Source organism: Phyllostomus discolor, chromosome 4 (genome assembly GCF_004126475.2).
Source record: "Phyllostomus discolor isolate MPI-MPIP mPhyDis1 chromosome 4, mPhyDis1.pri.v3, whole genome shotgun sequence".
NCBI classification, from domain to species: Eukaryota; Metazoa; Chordata; class Mammalia; order Chiroptera; family Phyllostomidae; genus Phyllostomus; species Phyllostomus discolor.
The window spans coordinates 26,701,487-26,725,489 of NC_040906.2; the positions used below are offsets into that span (position 1 = coordinate 26,701,487).

The 24,003-nt window shown below is 37.1% G+C and overlaps 2 protein-coding genes across 3 annotated transcripts in view; both read right to left on the reverse strand.

Annotated features, from left to right (window-relative positions):
- Nucleotides 1-16,238, reverse strand: part of LOC114494393 (cytochrome P450 20A1) — a 69,686-nt gene extending 53,448 nt beyond the window's left edge. Inside the window, exons 1-2 of the mRNA XM_028509469.2 lie at nt 15,439-16,238; nt 7,150-7,326 (exon numbers count right to left, since the gene is read on the reverse strand). Coding sequence (XP_028365270.1) covers nt 7,150-7,221 — 72 coding nt within the window. The 5' untranslated portion in view covers nt 7,222-7,326; nt 15,439-16,238. The remainder of the gene's footprint in view (nt 1-7,149; nt 7,327-15,438) is intronic.
- A 689-nt stretch (nt 16,239-16,927) lies between these two features.
- The window catches only part of NBEAL1 (neurobeachin like 1), a 160,620-nt gene continuing 153,544 nt past the window's right edge, over nt 16,928-24,003 (reverse strand). For both annotated transcript variants that reach the window (XM_036023040.1, XM_036023039.1), the window contains one exon: nt 16,928-22,493. In XM_036023040.1, coding sequence (XP_035878933.1) covers nt 22,392-22,493 — 102 coding nt within the window. In that variant the 3' untranslated portion in view covers nt 16,928-22,391. The remainder of the gene's footprint in view (nt 22,494-24,003) is intronic.

Genomic DNA, 24,003 nt, shown 5'->3' on the forward strand with positions numbered 1-24,003 from the left:
CCCCCACCTATGTTCTGCCTGGGACCACTCTGCATGAGGTTTAAAGCACTCTGAGACAGCTGCTACTTGTGCTGGGCTTGGAGATTCCCAAGTGAAGCCAAGCTGTGAATCTAGGCTAGCTTCTGCTAGTGCTAGGCCTGGGGCCACTTTGCTTTTGAGAGGATTTAGGAAGTTTTGAAGCTTGATCCAAGGCTAGCCATTCACATGGAAAAGTGAAGGTGAACAGGCTGAGTGGGCCTGTAAGTTGGGTGGGACAGAGTCTCAGGGGATCTCCAGGGCAAGGCATACGTTGTTAGCCAGGTTGATGGAATCTCAGATGTTGCACCTGCCTGCCAGCTTTGTGGTTCTGTGGGAGAAGGGTTCAGAAAAAGGCACCTGCCTACCTTTCTGTCTATGAGAAAACTGTCCCCTAGCTCCTTCCTTGATGCCAGAAACTTCAGTTCCTCCTTGTATGGCATTGGTGCTTTCAAGCTGCTAGCCCAGCACTGGAGCTCAGAGAGAGTAAGTCTGAGTAAGTCCACGTGTGGGTTCTTTAAGGGAAACTGCTTCGGACTTCAGAAGTTTCTTCTGCTGACTTAGTCCCCACTGGTTTTTGCAGCCTCAAGTACAGAGACTTATCTTCCTGGCCCTGGAAACTTGGTCTGGGGTGCCTGTTGTGGGAATGGGACTCCTCACTCCCAAGATATCCCTCCTGAATTTTTAACCACCACACATGGATGTGGAACCAGACCATTCAGCATCTCCACCCCTCCTACCAGTCTGGATGGATGCGGTTTCTTTAATTATGTAGTTGTCAGACTTCCATTCAACTCGATTTCAGACTGTTCTGAGTGCAGGTCATTCTACATTTTAGTTGTAATTTTTATGTCATTGTGCAAGGAGGTGAGCCATGTTTACCTATGCCACTATTTTGACCAAAGTGCCTATAACTTTTATATAGGACTTTTTTTTAAGTTTTTTATTTATTTTTATTTTTAGAAAGGGAAGGGAGGGAGAAAGAGAGAGAGAGAATGTGTGGTTGCTGGGGGCCGTGGCCTGCAACCCAGGCATGTGCCCTGACTGGGAATCGAACCTGCGACACTTAGGTTCGCAGCCGGTGCTCAATCCACTGAGCTACGCCAGCCAGGGCTATATAGGACTTTTATAAAATCATTTTTAGCCCTGACCAGGGTGCTCAGTTGGTTGGGGGTCATTCTGCAAAGCTAAAGGTAGCTGGTCTGATTCCCAGTCAGGGCACATGCCTGGGCTATGAGTTTGGTCCTTGGTTGGGGCATGTGCAAGAGGCAACTGATTGAAGTTCTCTCTCACATCTATGTTTCTCTCCCTCTCTTTCTCCCCGCCTTTCTCTTTTTCTAAAAATAAATAAATTTTTGAACAAAACAATTTTTAAATAAACTAAACATCTATAGGAAAAATAACCTAAAATATTCAATTCCAGGATCAATTCTGAATTTTGTCAATGATTTTGACTAGTACTAATTAGAGTGTATCTATTTGTCGTAGTCTACCTAACACTATATAAAGGAAATCTTATTTATTTGAACATTTAAAGCCTAAACTACGTTCTATCATGTATGTTCTTTCTTTTGTTATTTTTTCATTATTATAAGTTGTGCTATAAAAACTTTGTATAACTTTTATTTTGTTCTCCTTTGGGGTATGTATGCCAAAAGAGAAATCTAGGTTTTACTGAAGAATTTACAGTTTCTGCTAATTACTACTACAAAAATGCTATCTAGAATAGGACGTGTAACTTGCATTTAACAGATAATAGTGAAACCTATAATGCACACTTTAGTTCTACAGTCTCATCAATAACGAATATTTTTCCAGTTTAATACAATAAATAGTGGGGGAAAGGATGGGAAGAATCCCATAACTCGAAAAAGAAAAAATGCAGTGGCATAAAACATCCTATTTTTATTTTCTAGGCTGAAATTATTAATGACCGAAAACATGTTTCTTGATTTCTCTTTAAACATGGTAGCTTGACAACATTCATCTATTATCTCTTGCTCCTAAAAGCCCACTAAAATAAAAGTGAAGAAATAAGAAAGGAGAAAATAAGGGTAAAGAGAATGAAAGAGGAACAACAGTAGATGGAAATCCAACCAATTTTTGGAAAGTGTTAAGCTGTTGGAGCAGTGATTAATCAACATAGTTGTGAGGCCACATCTGGGGGGCGGCAGAGGATTCCTACGAGAAGCAACTGATTGCATTCTTGAACCAGAAAAGCATGATAAGACACAAGACTTTAACAATTAGTTAAAATTCAGGCCCTGGCCTGGGTTGCTCAAAAGGTTATGGGCTCAATCCCGCGTTTGGGCACATACCTAGGTTGCAGGTTTGATCCCTAGTTACAGTGCACGTGGGAGGCAAATGATTGATGTTTCTCTCTCTTAAATCAATACGTATGTCCTTGGTAAGGACTAAAAAAAGGTCAAAGTCGGTATACAGAAACCTTAGATACATACCTAAGGTGCCCTTCTCCATTCCTGTGATTACCATCCTTCTGGAAGAAGACCAAGATTCCAGATTCAAGGACAACAGTCTGGGGAGGGGGAGGCCCTATAATTCTAAGGGAAGATTATATCAAACCTAGAATTTATACTAAGCCTAATTATTACTCAAGGGTGAAGCTAGAACAATAAGATTTTCAAACAATCAAGGTCTCATAAAATGTATTTTCCATGCATACTTTTTTAGGAAGCTATTGGAAAATGGTGCTCTGCAGCAAATAAAAGAAGTAAAAAAGTATGAGAAGTAAAGAGAGCATGAGAGAGAATCATGTGGCATCTAGGAAACAGGGTATCCAATACAGGTGAAGAAAACACCCACAACAATAATAAAGGAACAAGAGCTATGCAGCCCAGTGAGATGGTTGGTAAGCAGTACTGACTGGGGAAAGATGACGAAGGGGTCCAGAAAGGGTATCTTCACAGGTCAGAACATACAACTGATGTCTTTAAATACTGGGACAATTTCATAGACTAGTTTTATGCTGAAATGGTGAAATCTTTGGAAAAAACTACTGATAGGCAAAAGAGGTAAGTTCTAATGATGTGCAAATATAAACACAATCGCTCCCCACCACCCTATACTGGCTTCCACAGTTCCGTCAACAGGCATAAAGAGGGAGCCTCAGGAGGCTGGGTGCTCTGGGTAAGATGGCTTCTACACCAACCTTCACTTTCGTTAGCAGAAATGAAGTATGAGCTCCAGAACGCCTGGTGAAAGGCTCTCCTGCACTTACTACAGCCACATCTCAAACAGCTATGATGATAAGACAGATCCCAAATCTGGCATGTACCTGGCAAGGCCCAGCAAAACTTCAACCTCCCTGATAATTGTAGCCTTAGCACTACCATCTGCCTTGAGACCATCCAAAATAGTAATATGACTTTTTCCCTTACTTATGTTAGATACCACATGAGGCCCGGATTACTATCCCCAAGTCTTCCCTCATCCCCCAGATTCCTATTCCTACAGGTTTAGCCTCTTTCCTGAACCATCTCTGTCTCATGCAAACCTCCATCCTACTTCTCTCACTAATCCCATGGCCATACAGTAACTCTCAACATCACCAATAACTTCAACATCTCCAGAATTTTAACATCAAGCATCTGAATCTCCCAGCATCTATCTTTTCTCCTGTTTAAAAATTTTTTTTTTAATTTATTGACTTTAGAGAGAGAGAAACATCTATTTGTTGTTCCACTTATTTATGCATTTACTGGTTGATTCTTGTATGTGCCCTGACTGGGCATCAAATGCACAACCTTAGCATAGCAGGACAACACTTGAACAAACTGAGCTACCCTGCCAGGGCTCTAGTCACTATTTTTAATATCTTGATTCACAAAACTACTTTTACCCCAAAGGACTTTTAACCCTCTCCCTCATATACTCATTTCCCACTTTAGCCAGTCAGAACTCTTTTGTATACACCCTTAACTGCTTCATCCTGTATCCTTTTGCCACAATCACCTAACAAAACACCTGATTTTTATAAAATCCAATGTTCTGTTAACTGCCTCAGAGCCCACACAGGTGACAAAAAACAGCTGGAAAGAAACACAGCCACACTGACTAGTCTCATTTTAATTTCATGAATTTCAAGTGAGCTACCTAGAAACTGCACATTTCCCTAGGCTATTGCTTTCCTAATCTAGACGACTATTTCACTCCTCCTCTCTCTTTCTCAAATCCTCTGACCTAACCAATAACTGATAACCTTGTTTCTATTTTACTGAAAAAATGAAAGCAATGAGATTACCTCCGCACGTAGCTAGCCATTTATCTGCCTACATTTGTGCTGTGCATTCCACCTTCCCTCCCATCACTACGGATGAACCCTCTATGCTACATATGGAGTGTACCCCCATCCCTCCAATAACCACACTAGGTCCCACCCCTCCCGCCTAGCGAAGAAAATTGATTCAACACTTATCTCTCATCTGTTTTTCTTTTAATATTTTATTTATTTATTTTTAGAGAAGGAGGAGAGGGAGAAAGAGAGAGAGAAACATCAATGTGCGGTTGCTGGGGACCTGGCCTGCAACCCAGGCATGTACCCTAGCTGAGAATTGAACCTGCGATGCTTTGGTTCGCAGCCCGCCCTCAATCCACTGAGCTACGTCAGCCAGGGCTCTCTTCTGTTTTTACATCATCAATTTTACCTCATGATTTGACAATCCTCACCAGCATAGTAACATAATGTGATTTCTCCTACCTTAAAAAATTCCATTTACCTCACTTCCCTCATCACTTACCACCCCCCTTTCCAGAATAACTCTGAAGAGTTGTCTATACTTGATATCCCCGAACTCACTCCATGCAGGTTCATCATCCCCACCGTTCCACTGAAATTGCTCTTCTTCAAATAATCAATGCTACTAAATTGTCAGGTGTTAACTTACAAGACATATCTGCAACAGAGCTTAGCTGATTACTGGCTTCCATTTAAAACACATGGCTTCCTTCTATTTATCTGGCTGTGTCTCCTTTGTTGGCTCTTTTCCCTCTCCTCAACCTCTAAATATTGGAGAGTTCAGAACTTGTCCTTGGACCTCTTCTCTTCTGTATCTTTACTCCCTGGGAAATCGCAACTAGTCTAGTTTTAACTACCATTTATATACTGATAGCTCCCAAATGGACATCGCCAGCCTGGACTTTGTCTTAAACTCAAGACTTATATGCCCAATTATCTATTCAGCATCTCCATCTTGGTATCCAACAGGCACCTTATATCTAGCCCATCCAAAACCAAACTCCTGATCTCTATGAAACCCCACTACCTTCCACCAAGTAAAACCAAACAAAAACAAACAACAAAACCCTGCTTTCCCTGGACTTAATCCATCCTTCTAGCTACTCAGGCTAAAAAAAAAAATGTGTTTTCCTTGATGCCTCTTTCTCACATTTCAAATCCAATCCTTGGGAAATCCCATTGGCTTTATCTTCACAATACACCGGGTCTCACCAACTCTGCTAACCTGGTCCATGCCAACATCATCACTCACCAAACTTACTATTATAGCCTCTTAAGTACTCTGCCAGCTCCCACCCTTGCCTCAGATCCACAAATCTATTTTTAACATAGCAGCCAAAATGAATCTTCTAAAATTTAACAAAATTCAGTTTGAACTCTCCGAAATGTAAAATGTCACTCTTCTGTTGAAACCTTCCAGTGGCTTCTCACCTCAGAGTAAAAGCCCCCCATAACATGGCCCACAACTAAAGTCTGCCCCTCATCCCCATGACTGGGACATTATCTTTCTTAACTAGTCTCTTCACTGCAGCCACACCGGTCCCCTTCTTTTCCTGAACACACCAGGCATGTGTGTCACCGAACGTTTGCACTTGCTCTTCCCCTTGCCTGTAAGGCTTTCCCAGATGGTTGAAGGGGCTGCTCCTTCATCCCCTTCAGGTCTTCACTCAAATGTCTCCTTATCTCTTGAACATCTACTTAGAAATAATAATCCTACAACTCCCACCTTAATTTTTCTCCATAACACTTAACACTAATACATTACATGTTATTTCTTTATATTGTTTCCCCTCGCTAAAACAAAAATTCTGTAAGTCAAGAAGTTTCTGTGTAGGTGCTCACTGCAGCATGCCCAGCACATAAAGCCCTATCGGGCACACATTTGGTTGAAAGAATAAATAGTATTGCTCCTGTTAACTAATCAAAATATAGCCTCATATAAAGACTATAAAGAACTCAAGGCCTGGAGCCACTACATATAGATTTTCAGAAAGTGAGATATACCGGAAATCCCAAATTGCGTAGTTGCAACATTCCAGTCTAATCTATTTACCGGATCTGAAAATGTATAAGGTATTTCGTCCTCCTCAGTGATGTAGTTGGTGCTGCTCAGCTACTTCACAACTTTTTCTGTCAAACCACCCCCTTGCTTTGTAGAACGCGTTTTCAGAATCACACTGCGAGGCTGACAGAGGTAAGGAGAGAAAGGCGGCTAGCATGAGATTCAGAGAAAAAGAGCGGACAAGTGAAGCTCAAACATAACCCACCACTGTGCTCATTCCACGGCCCAATCTGCCTCTGAGACCCTACGAGGAGCACGACCCAGCTGGGCCTTCAGGACTTGGGACTCGGGTAATGACATGTCAAAGACAGGTGTTAAGGGAGCGAGCGCGCACACACACCGCTGCGAGAATCCTCAGGGAAGGACCAAGGAGAGGCGCACCCATGAGTTTCCTCCCAGACACACCAGAAAATGAAGTTTGGGTTTGGCAGTTACTGCAAAACAGCCACCCAAAGTACTTGAGACCCGCCCTGTGACAGCGCTCGGGAGGCCGACCCAGAGGACCAGCCCTCAGCCCTCCCCCGCCACGCGGGCTTTTCCCGGGCTCCCCAGGGTCCGTGCCGCGCCCCTGCCCGGGTGGGGCGGGGAGGGGGGTTGCGTGCAGCTGAGCCACCAGCCGCTCTCCAAGCACGGGTTGCTGGCGCTGTGCGCCCCGCCAGTCCTCAGAGCCGGGACAGCTCCAGGGCGGGAGCAGGACCTGGAACCATCCCCCCTGGGCCCGCCCCCTGAGGCCCGCTGCGGGTAGAAAGAGGTGGACGTGGGCCACATGTGGCCTGGGGCAGTGGCCAGACCCCCAGAGGGCCGAGTCCGTGGTTACCGGGTAGAGGTAGAGCACTGCTGCCACCAACGCCAGCAAGAAGGTAATGGCGAAGATCGCGAAGTCCAACATGGTCTTCCGCCCAAGAGCCGCTTCTCAGATCCACAGCTCGGACAGCTGCGCCTCGGCCTGGCCGGACCTGGGGAATGAGCCGCTGGGCAAGGCGCTCCCCTGGACCTGCGAGCGAATGGGTCGCGGGGGGCGTGGCCAAGGCCAACTGGGCTGGCGGGAAAAGCAATGGACTGCCGAGGAGTGGCGGGGACTGGGCTTCAGGGCGCGCCCATAACTTGGGCACGGAGTTGCTGGGGAGAGCGGAGGCCAGGCTTCAAAGAAACTTTAGGCGTTGTCATAGTTGTACCCTGACTAACTTTTTCCAGTGGATTTAAGATTAAAGCCTCTAAAACAATGTTGCTCAGTGTGGTTACGGGACTAGCAGCAGCAGCATTGCCCGGGAACGCGCTAGAACTGCAGATTCTCCATCACACCCCGGACCTACAGAATCAGACACTGGGGAGAGAGAGGTTCCCAGCAATCCGTGTTTTAACAAAGCTGTTAAAACGCGGTGAAAGCCACTATCTAAGGTAATCTGAACAGGGACAAGTCAAGAGTAAAGCGCCTTTAGAGGTTTCCTGTTTCGCAAAAGAATTTGAAGTGGTAGGAAATGTGCATCCGTGACAGTATTTCGTTTGGCACCGCCTGTGAGAAAAAGTGGTATCTACTTAAGTATTTAGATTAGTTATTTAAAGCTAGGACCCCTCTTCCTCTGTTTACATGAGTTTTGACATGGATAATGTAAGGCAAAGTCTATTTACTGCTGTTCCATTTAGTGAAAGGGTCCTATAAGCGTTTCTGGTTTTATAACTTTAATAATATAAAGTGACCAAAGGGGTGGGAGGGGCAGTTTTTGCTTAATTAAGCAAAATAAATCATTCCAGATTACATTTTAGAGCTTTTATGATAATTTGCATATTTTTAAAAAGATTATTTTTAGAGATGGAAGGGATGGAGAAAGAGGTGAGAAACGTCAATGTGTGAGAGATCCACCAGTTGCCTCTCATAGGGCCCCAACCGGGGCCCCGCCTGCAATGCAGTCAAATGCCCTGACTAGGAATCGAACAGGCGACCTCCTGGTCTGCAGGCCCGTGCTCAGTCCACTAAGGCACACCAGCCAGGGCATAATTTACTTATTTTATGATATGCATGAAACATGACATTGAAAATGGCAAATATTTTTGGCACCTATAGCAAATGGAGCAAAACGTTGCTATCTGAGATTTAATTCTGCCGAAATTCTTCGAACTCCAGTTGTCTGAGTACAAATGTATTTCAAAAGTTCACTTTTCAATCTCTTTGCAATTTTGAAGACATTTCCTTTCAAAAACATGTTCCAAATAGGTTTTCAAAACAGTAAATACCAGATTTTTAAATGTATAATGTTGTAACATAACAGTAACCTTAGCCCTAGGCACCAATCCTCCAGAATATCTGGACTCACTTACCTTTTAGTCCTAAATTGACCCTTTTAGTCCTAAAAAACCTGAGATTTGAATTTGGGGGTCCATGAAAAAGAGACAGAAATTACAGAGGTGGAGCAAAGGCACAGTGTTTTAAACTATACAGCCTCCTCTTGTGTTCTTCAAACTTTTGCCTGATTCCTAAAAGGATTTTTGAAACACCATATCAATGTATATATTTTCACACATTTTTGTGTTGACATCTAAAATTTTTATCTTCACTTTAAAGGATTAAATCTCTTATAATAATATAATATCTCATTATAAATATCCATTTTGACATTATCTTTTAAATGTATAAAATGAATTTAAATGCAAAAGTAATGTTGTGACTCTATCATCAACCATTTTTTAAACTATATAAACTCTTTGTGAAGAGCTGGAACTCTTGCTGTGTCATCTGTGCCCCTTTGGGGACTAGGACCTGTAACCATCAACAGCCCAGAGTTTGCGGAAATGGGAAGCACAAAGTCTCCCAGTGGGTCATTAGGAGTGAAAGTCAGAGAGGTACTGCTCCTGCTTTCACTCCCAAATGTATGTATTATTCTAACTAGAGCCAAGAAAGCATGTAAGAGGCTTTGATTTAATGAAAACATAAATCCTTAAAGATAGAACCTCATCCTTACAGAGTACTTGCCTCTAATCTGATGTTTCACCAACCTATTCCAATGCTCTATCAGGATGGCCACTTGTGGATGATACATGTCAGATGATCAGTGGATCCCGCTGTCACGGGCTTCCTCCAACACCTATGTACTATAAAGTGGATACTTGGTCTGATGTGATGTTATGTGGGATACCTAGCCCGTGAATCAAATACTCCAGAGTCCTTAAGATAATGGTGCTGCCTGAGGCCCTGTAGACAGAAAGGCAAACCTATAGAAAATACATGTCTATTCTTATGAGAATGAACCTCTAGCCCTTCCAGAATAAAAGGGGCCCCAAATAGCCAACTTTCCAGCAAGTTTCCCATTGGTGTTGTTCTGGAATGATGTTATATCGATGCTAAGTATTGCCTTTTGCCCCTGGTAAGCTGGACATTTAGTGTTGGGAGTAGCTACAGGCTGCCTTGGTAAGTGGTGCGTTAATGCTGTTGAGTCCACATAGTCCATTGTTCCAGCCCTGGACTGGCCAGTGCAAGGACTACCTGACAGAAACTAGATTGATTTGTCCACTTGATTATTTAGTGCCTCTTTCATGGTGGGTATTCTGTTGGCTGTTAATATGTAACTGAAAGATTACCACACTTCCACTCCCATATGTTTATTCATCTGTATACCTCTGTCCCAGACCTTTTCATCCTGGATTTTAGCCTTTTCCATTCATGCCCCTGACCATTTGGTCAGGCCTTTCACCAGTGCCCATAATTCCATACATATTCTCACCCTGGGCTTCTCTTTTCACCCTAGGTGAATGACATGGTGCACAGCCAGACATCTGCCCACTGATGTGGTTTTTCCCTTGCCACTGTCTTTGAAGACTGCCCATAAATAAGGCTTCAGTTCAGCTCCTACCTATTTTTAGCTTTACACTCATACTGAGCCATCCCATTTGGAAAGCAAGTGTGGGCTTTTTTCTCCTCCTCTATCTGCTCGTACAGGATCACCCACAAAACCAAACGTGTTAGCTAAGGAAAGAGAACTGGGATAACAGTGGTTGATACCTTGGGGATCTGGCCTACTTCCTCATACTTGCCTCTGCTCTGTGGTCCTTAAGACTTGGTGGTCCGACAAGACATAGATAACAATAGGCAGTGGTGGGAAACTGAGTGTCTTATAAGTAAGGATTAATTGTCATCTTGCTCAGGACATCCTTTAAAAGGATTTTGTACAACAAACCTTGGAGGATACAGATAGTTTCTTTCTAGAACAGAAGGAAAGTTTTGCTAACTTATCCATATAAAAACAGCTCCCTGCAGGGCAAGGGTCAGACAGGTTTGCTTGCAGCCCATTACACAAGATTCAACTTTCCTAAACTCAGATTCTTTGGCTGTGACATAAGATTGTGAAATGTATTCTGGTTTCTTCTAGAAGTTTGTAGGTTTTACAGTAGTAGGTTTTACATTTAGGTCTATACATCACTTCAAGTCAGTTTGTAAGGTGAAAGTGAGACATCTTTTTTTTCCATGTGGATAATGAGTTCTAGTACCATTTGTTGAAAACACTACTGTTCTTTTCCCGTTGAATTATTTTGGCACATTTGTAGACAATCAGTTCACTATGTATGTATGGATGTATCTAAAGGGTTTCTATCTTCTTCCATAGAGCTACATGTCTCTCTTTGTTTCCGGATTACTATAGCTCTATAGTGATTTCTTTTCTTTGAAATATAGGTAACTATCATTATCTTAGCCACCCTGTAAATCCAGATTCATTAATTTTGGATCTGTTTTACCATTCATCCATTAATTTTCCACCTTCCAATATGCTTATATTTTCTATTTTCCTTATTCTTGTAGGTTTATGCTTTTGTCCTTGTAGGTTTATGTCTTCATTGTTGTTCTGATAGAATTTTCATATGAAGCAAAACTAAATACAGTACTTTTATATTCAATCTATTATCCTTAGAGAACAGTCTTTTCAAAGATCTGGACAAACAGAATCAGCTGTGGTAAATGTCAAGTGGTAATAGCTCCTTATAGTTGATCACTTTTTTTACTTAACTTTAAGATTCCAAAGATGCAGAAGTAACATATTTAATATATTTTAAAATACCCTAAATTAAAGTATCCTAAATTTTTTTGGATATTGACAGAACTCATAGTTTCCTTTAACAAACACCTTTTCATGCTGGTTAACTTACTGGCTTACTAATTAAAAGCAGAATGTTTCATAAAACACACATTCCCATTTCAAACCTCCAAGCAACTTTACTGCATAAGATCTGTGAGCCTTAATTGTAAAGTGTTACTAGCCAGTCATATCATTTGGTATGTGAATAATTAGGCTCAGGCAGCAAAAGAGAAAATAATACATAACTGGTATACATTGTTTTTTCACATTCACTGCTATGTTAGGCTGAATAAGGTAGCCAAATATGTACATATCCTAAGCCCTGGAATTTGTGAATGTTACCTTACATGGTAAAATAAACTTTACAGAGTAGTAAGTAAGCTAAGGATCTTGAGATGGGAAGATAAACCTGGGTTATCCATGTGGGCCCAATATAATCACTAGGCTTAGTAAGAGGGACACAGGAAGAGGCAGAGGCAGAGAAAGCAATGGGATGGTGGAAGCAGAGATTAAAGTGATACGGTCTGAGTTTGGTGGCCATAAACCAAGGAACACCACCACTAGAAGCTGAAAAAGATAAGGAAATGGATTATCCTCAGAGCATCCAGAAGAAATCACCCCTAATGACACTTTGACTTTAGCCCAGTAAAACTGATTTCAAATTTCTGACCTCCAGAATTTTAAAAGTAAATTTATGTTGTTTTTAGCTGCTAAATCTGTGGTAATGTACAGCAGCAACGGGAACATATATAATCACTTGTAAATGCAATGTACCTGAAAGGGAGACGAGGCAAAATATCTAATGTTACGATCAATACCATCCATCAGTTAATTACTGTACTTTATAGTACAGGTAATTAGATTTAGGATATAGGCATTCACTTCAAAGAAATTTATTTTGCCTCTTATTAAAAGATTACCCCTTGCCAGGGAAGTACAGATTTCACTTATGTGAAAGATACTAAGCACTGAGTTCCCTGAATAAGATCTGCCCTTTACTTTAAAATCTGTGTGGCTTAACATAGTATGTATTACATATCCCCTTGTTTAATTAATTTACAATTTATTAGTAGCCTTTCAGTGCATTTTTATGATGGAATTCCATACCTGTTACCCAATATTTAAACATATAGAGCAAACCAATGACATGCCAATAATCCTTTCATTAAAGTGAAAATTATTACATCGCTGTAATTTCTCACCTCTGATCCTTTACCATTATTTCATTTGATCCCTAAGCCATCATAAACATTGCTATGTTATAGATGAAGTAGAACCAGGTAGCTTAAGTGTATTATTAAAGGCACTGTGCTAGTAATAGTACAAATGTAACTTGAAGCCAGATCTTTTGTTGCAGGTGCATGTCCTTTCCACTCTATCACATTGTGTTTATTAGAGATTATGACAGTATCTCAAAATCTTGCCCAATAATGTTGCCCGTAGATCAAAATTTTATTTCCCCGTTTCAATATGTTTAAAATGTAGTAGTGACCTTAGTATACTGGGATCTGTTGTGGTTAGTATATGGGGCAGCTGGGAGAAATAAAATGAAGGTTGTCTCCTGTATTATAAATTAGAACATTTACATTGTGCACGCGTGTGTGTGTGTGTGTGTGTGTGTGTGTGCGCGTGCGCCACTCTCTTAAGAACTTTACTAATTTGCATTCTCAAGCTTCTCTTTAGGATACTGATAAGGCTAGATCCCGAACCAGGACAAGTTCATCAAGGAAATGACATTTCCTCTCTCTGCATTACTATGGCTCTAACCAATACTACTATTAACATAACCACCACTCATTTAACCAATGTGGGAAAATCACAGCATCTGCATACAACCCAACTGTTTGCATTAAAATAATTTTCACTTTTTTTAAAGATTTTATTTATTTTATTTTTAGAGAGGGAAGGGAGGGAGAGAGAGAGAGAGAGAGAGAGAGAAACATCAATGTGTGGTTGCTGGGGGTCATGGCCTGCAACCCAAGCATGTGCCCTGACTGGGAATCGAACCTGCGACACTTTGGTTCACAGCCCGCGCTCAATCCACTGAGCTACGCCAGCCAGGGCAAAATAATTTTCACTTTTGATATAAATTTACATTGTTTTCTCAAACAAAAATTCCTCAAAGTGTTATACGTCAAACAAAAGTTCCAGATGATCTGCATATTTCCTTTCAGATGTAAAATTGGATGAGCACTGTTTTTAGGATGTCAGTGTTTCTTTCCAATCTCTTTGACAGTCTTTAAGTTCTCACATAAGCCAAGTTAGCATATGTTTCCCCATCTGTAAATGCCCCGTGATGTTTCTTGAAAAAAATACTTAAAAAGGATTCCGAAAGTATTGTTGTTCTAGGCTGAATTAAACTCACCTTCACCTTCTCTTTAATCATCATATCATCGTATCATACGCATGTAAGCAATCTGGCACACTATTGTTCTTCTGAAAATCAATGATATGTTAAAAGGATTTGGACTATAAATTAAGGTTGAATAATATGAGAAGGCACCTGCTTTCAAAAAGAATTTTATATCACTAGAGCATGTGTTACCGGGGAGACCTGAGTAAAGGGACTCTCCCTCTTTGGTTCTTGCCATGCTTGTAAGAGAAGAATTCAGATGAGAGACAAACACATATAGTGGAATGAGATAGCAAGTTTTTTACAAAACACACTTGAGCATAAAACCACAGACAGGCACCCAACTTAGTCTGAATGCCTCACATATAGAGGAAATAAAGTTGTTAGTAAATTTGTTTATACACTTGAGCCCCTGGCTACAAGTAGGCACCTACCTAATCTGAGTGCACCGACTACTGGGATTCAGGGGTTATATACTTTAACCAGTTTCTAGGTCCCCCCTCCTCCTCTCCCTTCCAGACCTTGGGACAATTACAAAGGCTTTCTTTCACAGCTAGTGGAGATGATACACACAGAATTTCAAGGGCTCCCCTCCTCCTGCACTATCATAGTTTTGCTTGTGATGTTTGGAACACCTGGCAATCTTGAGACGGGGCTCAGGACTCCTGGGTCAGCAGGTGAGACATGACTCCCTTTTGTTTCTAGCGTCCTGTTTTAAGTTTTTTTATTAGACTTCATTGGGTGGGGGCCCTGCTTTATTTCCTCTCCGGCCACTCATTCCAAGCTGGGATTCACTAACATATGGATAAAGGAAATTCACTATTTCTCAGTAGCCTCCCCGCAACTCTTCCAATCTCTGCAAAATTACAACTGAATTACCTTTGAATGAATACAACTTTAGAAAACACACCAGTTTTATAGGAATTGAATAGACTCAGAATCTTAAAAATTTGGTAGTAGAAAAAGTTAAAAATCATTAAAAATGTCGTAAGTTTTAAAAAATTGTTTAATCATTAACTGAATGATAGATGGTGAAAACATACAAGCTCCAGTTTTCTGTGTAAGATGAACACATTTATTTGATGCTTGGTATGGTGTTACAGATGTATTTCATATGACAAAAGCAAGGCGGTCTTAATTATTAAGCCTGTAACTGACCTGGCTTGTATTGTCCTGTGACCCAGCAATTTCACCAGCTGAATTAATGCAGGCAGTTTCCAGTTCTAGCAAAGTGTCTTCAATTAAAGTGTAGAGTAGTGCATAGATGGTGCTAGGTTAGAAATAAGTTAATGTTCCTTTCTGTTGTCCTGTTACTATGGCTCTAGAGACAAAAGCACTAGCAAGAACCCGAAACAGAACTTGGGTTCTGTCTTAGTATGGACTAAGTTCTATTAACCTTAACAAAAACAGAAGGATTAGGTCAACACTTAGACTGTCAAAAGTTGATGAATAAAAGATTTAATTATGAAAGAAAATAAAAGTAAAATAAAACACCAATCTAATGTAGTGTTGTTTAACTACAAATGGAGATTTCTGGCTTATGAATGTTTCCTGGCGCAGGGTGGGGGGTGGGGGGAGAGGGAAGAATGTAACCATGTTTCTGAGGCGGCTTTTAAAACAAAAGGCTTAATAGCTGCTATTCTGTGTGATGAAAACTGGTCAATTAACATAACATTTATCTTATACACACAAGACTACAGAAGAAATTCTGCTCATAACAGAAAGAAGCAGTGATCAATTTGCTGCTTAACAAATACTGTATTCAATTCCTTAACTTAGCCAAGGTCAAGATGCAATCAGACTCTATGAATGGAGAATTTAAAAATCAACTGAAGAAAGTAACATCATTTTTTTAATTTGATCGAAACTCATTTTCATGTACAAAGCTAATTTATTATGTACAAAATAAATGTACATTCTTAGAAACTTTAAAATACAAATTTTGAAAGGACTAAAAAAGTGCAAAATGTTCAATTATTATCTTCAATCATGCTATACAGAAACAAATAAAACATTAGCTCATATACACACATTGAAAAATTTTAAAACAGCACTTGGTGTAACAAAACAAATAAAACAAAACAAAACATACATCTTATAGATTTAATTGTAAAAAGGTGAAGAAGAGAAGAGTGTATTGCACCAAATTAACAGTAACTTCATTATAATGAGAATATTAATCAAAATTATTTACACATGTTTATAGTTTAAACATTTCTCAACTTCAAAACCTTTTTTGGCATACAAATATTCACTGAGTCACAGTTTGCACCGTCAATAATTAGATATAAATAAGGCTTAATATTCTTTTCCATGGTCCATTCCAGTAGAAAAAATGAGAAAGAATGTTTATGATAACCATATAGCTTCTTCAATTAAATATTTAAGTAGCAGCACAATTTGCAAGTTTTTTAACATGTAATTCCAAATTTTCAGCTCTCCTCCTCTGAAATGATTATGTGCATATGTGTGTGTTTGTGTGTGTGTGTATGTATGTGTTTGTGTGTGTGTGTGTGTGTGTGTGCATTCAAGTCACTGTCACATCCCCCAAAAGCTGACAGAAAAGACAAATCATTTGTATGATATTCTTCTGTCTTAATGGATACACATCTACAACAATGCATCTGATAGAAAAATCACTGTCTGGCTAGCTCTCTGATTACTTTTAGCACACTTTTCCTCCAGTCTTTACTTGGGGAAAGACTTTAGTTGGGGAAAGAAAAGCCATATCTGTTAGGAGTTTCTGAAGAGAACAGAACAGCCATATAATTTTTGTTATGTAAAGCTAACTATAAAACTAACACTAGCCACAAAAAAAACTTGGTTATGGTATTTATAAATCACAGAAAACAGTAAAAAACAGAAAAAGGAAAGACAGTCTAAAAGATAAAGGATTTTTAACAGTAAGATCTACTGTAATATACCATAATTTTGGGAGAAGTATAGAAACTATTATAATTAAATAATTTAAAAGTTACCTAAGAAAAGGAATCAAAATCCCAAAGGAAGAAATAAAGTTATTTTCTTTAATCCCTATATAAGAAACTAAGAGGTTGAGACTCTTTTCAGTTAAATTCGACAACTGATATCTCCTTACCAAAACAAGTTTCTGAAGTGTTTGTTACATAATTTTAGTGTTCTGAGAACAAAATAATGTCTATTGCCAGTAGTTTTTTTTCCCTTCAAAGTGCAAAAGAAGTACCTGTTGAATTTGTAGGTTGAGCTCAGTAAATCTTAAAACACATGGCTTATAGGAGAAAATGTTTCCAAGAGAAAGAACATCAAAATAGTGTTTTAACATTAATTAGACAGTACACTGGCTACCAGAGAACCTCTAATTTTAATACATATTAAACTGAACTATGTTATTTCCAAATAAAATTTTAATAGGTCCAATTAGATTAAGACTTCTTTTTAAAAAGTTACATTTTAATTAACAAAATATCATTTTATCCAATCTTACGTAAATCCTAACTTGTTTTCCTATTCTCAGATTATAACATAACATTGAAACAGTATTACAAATAGTTAATCACTTTGTATACTCAAATATAGTTATAAATTAAAATAATGAGACAGCTATATTATAAGTGAACACACACACAAAACTCCATTAACAGTCAACTGTGAAAAATGAATGGTCAACTCTTTCAGTGACCAAACCGTGTTGTTGTGATTGTTATTTTACGATAATATTTACAACATCTTGAACTGGTGACTTTCTACTTGTTCTTTCCCTTGAAGTTCAGTTCCCAAGATTATAGGCACTAAGACAAGGGAAATGCAGTTATATTTGTCTTTTTTCACTAAAGCTATTAGCTTTATAAATCAAAATCCTGTAATGTATTTAGAAATCACCCACATATGACAAATGTCAGTAAGATAATGCCAGAAGATGTGTCTGAAGATTTACTGCAATGTACCAGAAAAGTACTTGGTAACACAGCTACTTTTACACAAGGTTCTTATATTGAAGAAAATAACTGAAATCCTATAATTAAGGATGGCTGATATTAATGTAGAAAATTGAATCATTTCCAATATAGGCCTAAATATCTTAAATGTTAATGCTATATTTTTGGTAATACTAGGACTCTGCATATGAAAAACTGAAGATTATTTCCATACAGGAGCTCTACTTACCAAAGTCATCATAAGTGGAAGGGCTTTATCCAATGCTTTTTATATGGAAAATTCTATTGATTAGAGCTTCAAAATTACAGAGCTCTAATTTTATTTTTTAAATCTAGCATTTTGTTACTTGTGCTCTTTACTAATACTTTTAAATGTTACCAAATTTGACATGCAAATATTCACTGATGGTCACTAGGATTAAAAAGCAAACATATACTTGAGGGCAAATATTAGTTACAAGTTTCAAATATGAAAGGTCTGAGGAGGGTTTATGATGATAATGCAACTGAAAAGGGAATTTAGATGTTTCTATACCATGAAACACAAAGAACTCATTTTAAGAAAATTTTATATAAAGTATCTCCCAAGATAATGATTAAAACTATTTTTAAATAAACCTGTGACTATTAAGTCTGATTTATAAAAATGAATGAATTTCTACAGAGTAAAACAGTTTAAGATTTAATATACTAATCCTGAGACATAATTTCTTTTATATCAACATCTAGTAAAGTCATTCAGAAAGTCCAGGGTACTGTCTCAACCTCTGTATATTCACAGAACTTTAATAAGTCTGATCTGCAATCTCAATTAAGAAAAACCGGCCTAGAAAATCCAAGATTCAAATTAAAGAAATGAGGCTGTAGCCAGCATTTTAATCATATTGAAATGATGACTGGTAACAATATGCTGCCACTGCTAATGTCATCAGAGAGAGTACCACCAGGACTCTGATGAAGGAAAACTCTCCAGAGCAATGTCAGACATGCAGTCAAGTTTAAAACAAAGCAAATGTTGAGTATATCTGATAAACGAATTAGGCAAAAAATACTGAGAATTAATATCTGTTGAGAGACTGGTCACTTACTGGAAGAGAACAGTTTCAGTTGATGACAAACAGTAATTAGGGCAAGCTGTGTGTCTGGCTGATAAAGAAATACAGATTAGATTTAGGAAAAAAAAATGTATTTCCTGTCTTATATCACTGAAAAACCATATCCTAAAGACAGGTTTAAGAATTTCTTTATGGAAGTTTAATAATATATTTGAAGAGACGAACCCTATTACATATTATATTATTTAATATTTATATAATATTGTCCACGTACTTGCATCTTTTCCTTGGAAAGGTAATAAAACAATGCTACTCATTTTTAAAATATAAATATATAAAAGGAGCTAACCTCTTTAAGTTCAATTAAAATATTTCCATTAGTGATTTCTTTAATAATAATATAAAATATACTTAAAGGCAAAGATCATGAGTCAGTCTATCATTAAATAAAAATCTGTTATTCAAGTTAAAATTTTTCTTTGCCTATTCCTATTCAAAATATAAAAAATCTTAGGTTAAGATTCAACTTTCAAGTCTAAATTCTAATTAAGTATGAAGGCACACTTATTCCTTCAGAAGCATAAAGCTGATTTTCAACAACAGTTCTTAAGAATAATTTTATATTGCTTATATAGAAAAAAAGCCTTACTGATATTCCTTGCTAATGACAAGCGAATGCTTGGCATTTTCTCTCCTAGAAAAGCATGTATCCTAAAAAAAGCACTTGGACCTAAAGAAAATAGAAACATTCATAGCTGACATGAGCTTCACAAACTTAAAATATTTTAAACCATCTAGCCAAACTTCATTTTCATGTCAGGATCTACTTTAGCTTCTGTCCTCCAATTTTAAAACTAAGAAAACAACAGAATACTGACTGGGGAAAGCTGAAAAAAGGCTTACAAAGCTTCTTTATTCTCTAAGTGGGGACAGCTATTACAAATTTTCATACTTGACCTCACTTTCTAAAAGTAAAATCATCTTATTATAAATCTCTCTTCATCAACGGGAAGCTGAGATTTTTATTTCCATCATCACCAGTGTCAAGAAACAAAAGCAAATGAAAAGTTCTGCAAAGACTTTATAACAGCCAAGTTATTACATTCATTAACTGAAATACCCACCTGTTATTCTATTCTAATGATATCATTAATATATACAATATAGAAATAATTTCTAGGGATAGCATCTCAATACACCAGAATCTCCCCAAGTATATCCTTCCAGTGATTTTATCTAGTGATTTTTAATTCAGTGGGCTAAACTGTTTAAAGAGAAATATATTATTCAGCTAATGGTCCCACCATATTTGCTTATTTAATAGATAAACTTTAAGTTCTGTTCCTCTAGACTGTTGCCAGTATTCTCAAAGATTTTCCTTAAAATTCTATATTTTGGATTTTTACTTTTTTGAGGAAAGTAATAAAAGGTTTAATTCCACTGCTCTGCACATCCATTGTTAGTGTCGGGTATCTATTTTACTGTGAACAGAGCTGCCTACTTGTGCTATAAAATCAATACTACTTCTTCAGTTCCTCCATCTAAAAAGCAGCAAAGCAAAGCACCACACATGTCGGAATTTTCCCTCAGTAATCTAAGTTAAACTTTTTGTAACTTTTAAGCATCCAAAATAATTTCCAAAACCATATTAAGTGATCTTAAAATTAAATAAGGCATCCTTGTACCAAAATATCTGGAAAAATCAGTAAAAGAAAATTTTGCAAAGTTTGATTTAGAAAGTTGTTTTACAAGTCTACATTTAAAATATCAAAAATATTGTTAGTTCTGCCAACTTAAAACCTCCTAAAATATTAGATAAAAATTAAAATAGAATGAAATAAACTAATAGAAGCAATAAATCTCAATAAATCATAATTATCTCTATTGACTTGGTTTGAGCCATTTTCACCAATTTCTTAAGTTCTCAAAAAGGTAACCTTCACATTTACATATGTTCTATTTTACAGTTGCTACACCAATTTATTTTAATGTTATTTACCTAAAACATAACTGTTTTTTACTGAATAAAAGGATTTAAAGTAATTTGGAAGAAAATTCTTCTAGTATATAACCTTTTATTAGTCCAGACTCAAATCAAACCTATTGAAAAAAACTTCCCTACACAGAATCCTTCACTACTTACAAATTTTTACTTACTCAAAGGGTCATAAAGGAAAAGGTAGCAGATAATGTGGACAACAGGAGAGAAGATTTGCCAAGGAATAATTTTTCCAAGGTTCAAGTGAGATTCAAGGTTCAAGGTTCAATTGGACGTAAGGAATCTATGATTTGTGGAATGAAAAAGAATATTGTTTTAAGAAGCTGTTAATGTGGAAAATGTTTGTTTTTCCTGATCAAAGACCCCTTTAAGAAAGCCATTCAACCATTTGTTCCTTTAAAAAAAATGCAATTAACAAAATCTTCACACAATTTCAGGCGATTCATATATGCCACAAATAACATGTAATCTCAAATTAAGAACACCTGTAGTTGTAAAAGCTCTCTGACCAAACTCAAAAAATGACCTTATAAAATCACTAGGTTTAACTCTCTTTCTAAATTCCAAAATATATCTATCTGAATTTTACTATAAAATCTTGAATAATAAAGCACAAAGTAACATCTAGCTATGTACAATAAAATTAATTATAATCCTCAAAGTTATACATAACATGAAAAAGAAATGTGGTTTTAAAAATTAGTATATCTAGATGGTTAGTTTAAGTTACACATGTCTTTCTATTCATTCATCTTTCACATGGAAGTCCTACTGAAGAATGTGATATATTTGGGTGTCACTGCTAGGTCTTCTCATTACTGAGGGAAAACAGAGTATTTGCTTAGCAAAGAAAAAGTCAAGAAATTCTGTACTTTGGAGATATAAATTGTGCTGCAAATGCTACAGAAAGGACCCAACTGTCAAGATCACAATCAGCATTTTGTATCTCTAGTTTCTCTGATTCCTACTCAACATTTATTATTTAAGAATAGTAATACATTTCAATACATTTTCACTAGTAATGTGCTAAGTAGTAGTGGAATGAGCCAATGTACAGTTTTAATAGTCTTATTTTCAACTTACTGTGAAAACCTGGAATTTTATACTGAGTTTTGGAAATCCAAGTATGCAACAGATACCTTTAAATATTATCTCCAATCAGGAGTTTTACAAGTAAATTGATTTTTTTAAACATATAGTGGTCAGTATATAGGAAAATGATTAACTAAAGAACGTATTAAGAGCCATGTCTCCCAACTATCTTATTATCTGTTCTCTTTTTTTAGGTATACCTTAGATACCTGGTAAATACTGCTGTTTAGAATAAGCATATCAAATCTAACTTCTTCACTTTTAGAAGTTCATTTTTAAAAGTGAATCTAATGATTAGAAATGGATCACTAAATCTAATGAAATGTGTTTTCTCAAATCTTAGTGCAGACCAAGAATTAGTTAACAAGGCTGAATTCAATTATGTTAATGGAAAGTTTTTAAAGTGAATAATAATACAATCAATCTACATTTTTATACACACATCACACCAAACTCTGGTAATCCCTAAGACCTTTTCAGGGATAAAAGCCCCGAAAGATTTCAGATCTTTGAGAAATGTGGTTAAAGTGACAAAACAGTAAATCAAGTTTCAGTTACCCATGACACAAGACAGAAATAACAGTCACTTGGAACCTTGAGTATTATATTCCGTTTCTCCAGATGAAATCTGGCTGAGCCGCTTGCTGGATCCCCAAAATTTTCGAGAAAGTTGACCTGAACGCATCTGTTTAAAATAAACCAGAGAAATGTTATTAAGGAAGAAAAGAACGAATAAGTGAAATTGTTAAGATAACGTTAATTTAGTAGAATGCAGAAAATGTAAGTTTGGGTAGCAGAATCATTTTAATGATTCTTCATTAATAATAACAAAAGAAAAATTCTCTACATTGAATGTCATTCAGTTGAGAATGGTCTAATGCCAATGTGTAAATTTTTTAAATGTTCCAGTTATGCCAAAATTACCAGACTCCTTTACTTCATGTGTTAAAAAAAAATTTCATTCCATTAAAATAATTTCTTCAAATTATATTTTACCTGAGGAGATACAAAGGTTTGGGGATTTTCTCCTCTTGTATGAAGTACTATTAAGGCCCATCACAAGGATAAGAAGTAACATGTTTCGATGAAAATAAATTTTTAATATCTGATATAAAAATTTCCAAAAATATATTTGACAATAAAATGATAAAAAGTAATTTAGAAAACAAGAATGGCATAAATTTTTTGATGGTAAGAATAACATTTTGTCCACCATTAGATTTGTACCACCCAGCCTACTTCTCAGCATATAAATATTATTAACTGAATCAATGAATGACTATACCTCTAAAAATGCTCACATTTCTAGATGGGGGGAAAAAAAAAACTTGTGGAAAACATTTCTCCCATCCAAGCTTCTGAGATCATATGAGATCAGGCACGTTTAGGGTGGTATGGCCATAGACGAAAACATTTCTCAATCTAACTATATGATTTGTTGGAATTACTTTCCCAAATGCAATCTACTTTTAAATGGTGCTTTGTCTGCCATCCTTTTTAAATGGTTAATTTTCTTAGGTATGTTTATTGGAGTGATAAAAGACAAGCCTAATGCAAAGACACTGTGGCAAACTTATTTTGCATTTTTGTTTCCAAATGTATTCCCAGAAATGTATTTCCATTCATCTATTACTACTTTACCATCTAATTTATAAACATGTATTTCATACTGACTATACAATATGTAAAACTGATGCATGTTTTAAAAATACACATTAATCAACATTTTGACCTTTTAGATAAAAACAGATCTTAAAAAATAATTTTTCATAATGATCTATTTAATTTCTACACTGTCATATAGCAAGATTCAAATTATTAGATTATTTACTAAAGTAGATGCATAATTCAAGTGACACATACAAAAATATAAAAAGATAAAAAATACTTTTATTTAACATCTACACACAAGTCATATTATTCTTTGTGTTGTAGACTATATAAGTCTTTTAACAAGGGCAAAAACTTACTTGGTAAATATTACATAACATTAATTTAGGCCTATAAAATGAAGTTGGTTAGGCACTTTTTCCCCAATCATTTCTTAAAATAGGGTCATTTCATTTTTAATAGTTCAGTAAAATCAAAACTGACAATTTTTTTAAAAGGCATTTCAATAAACCACAGAAAGTAAAACATACTCAAAGAGGCAAGTCTGAGCAGAGTTCTTAAGTAATCTCATTAGCAGAGAATAG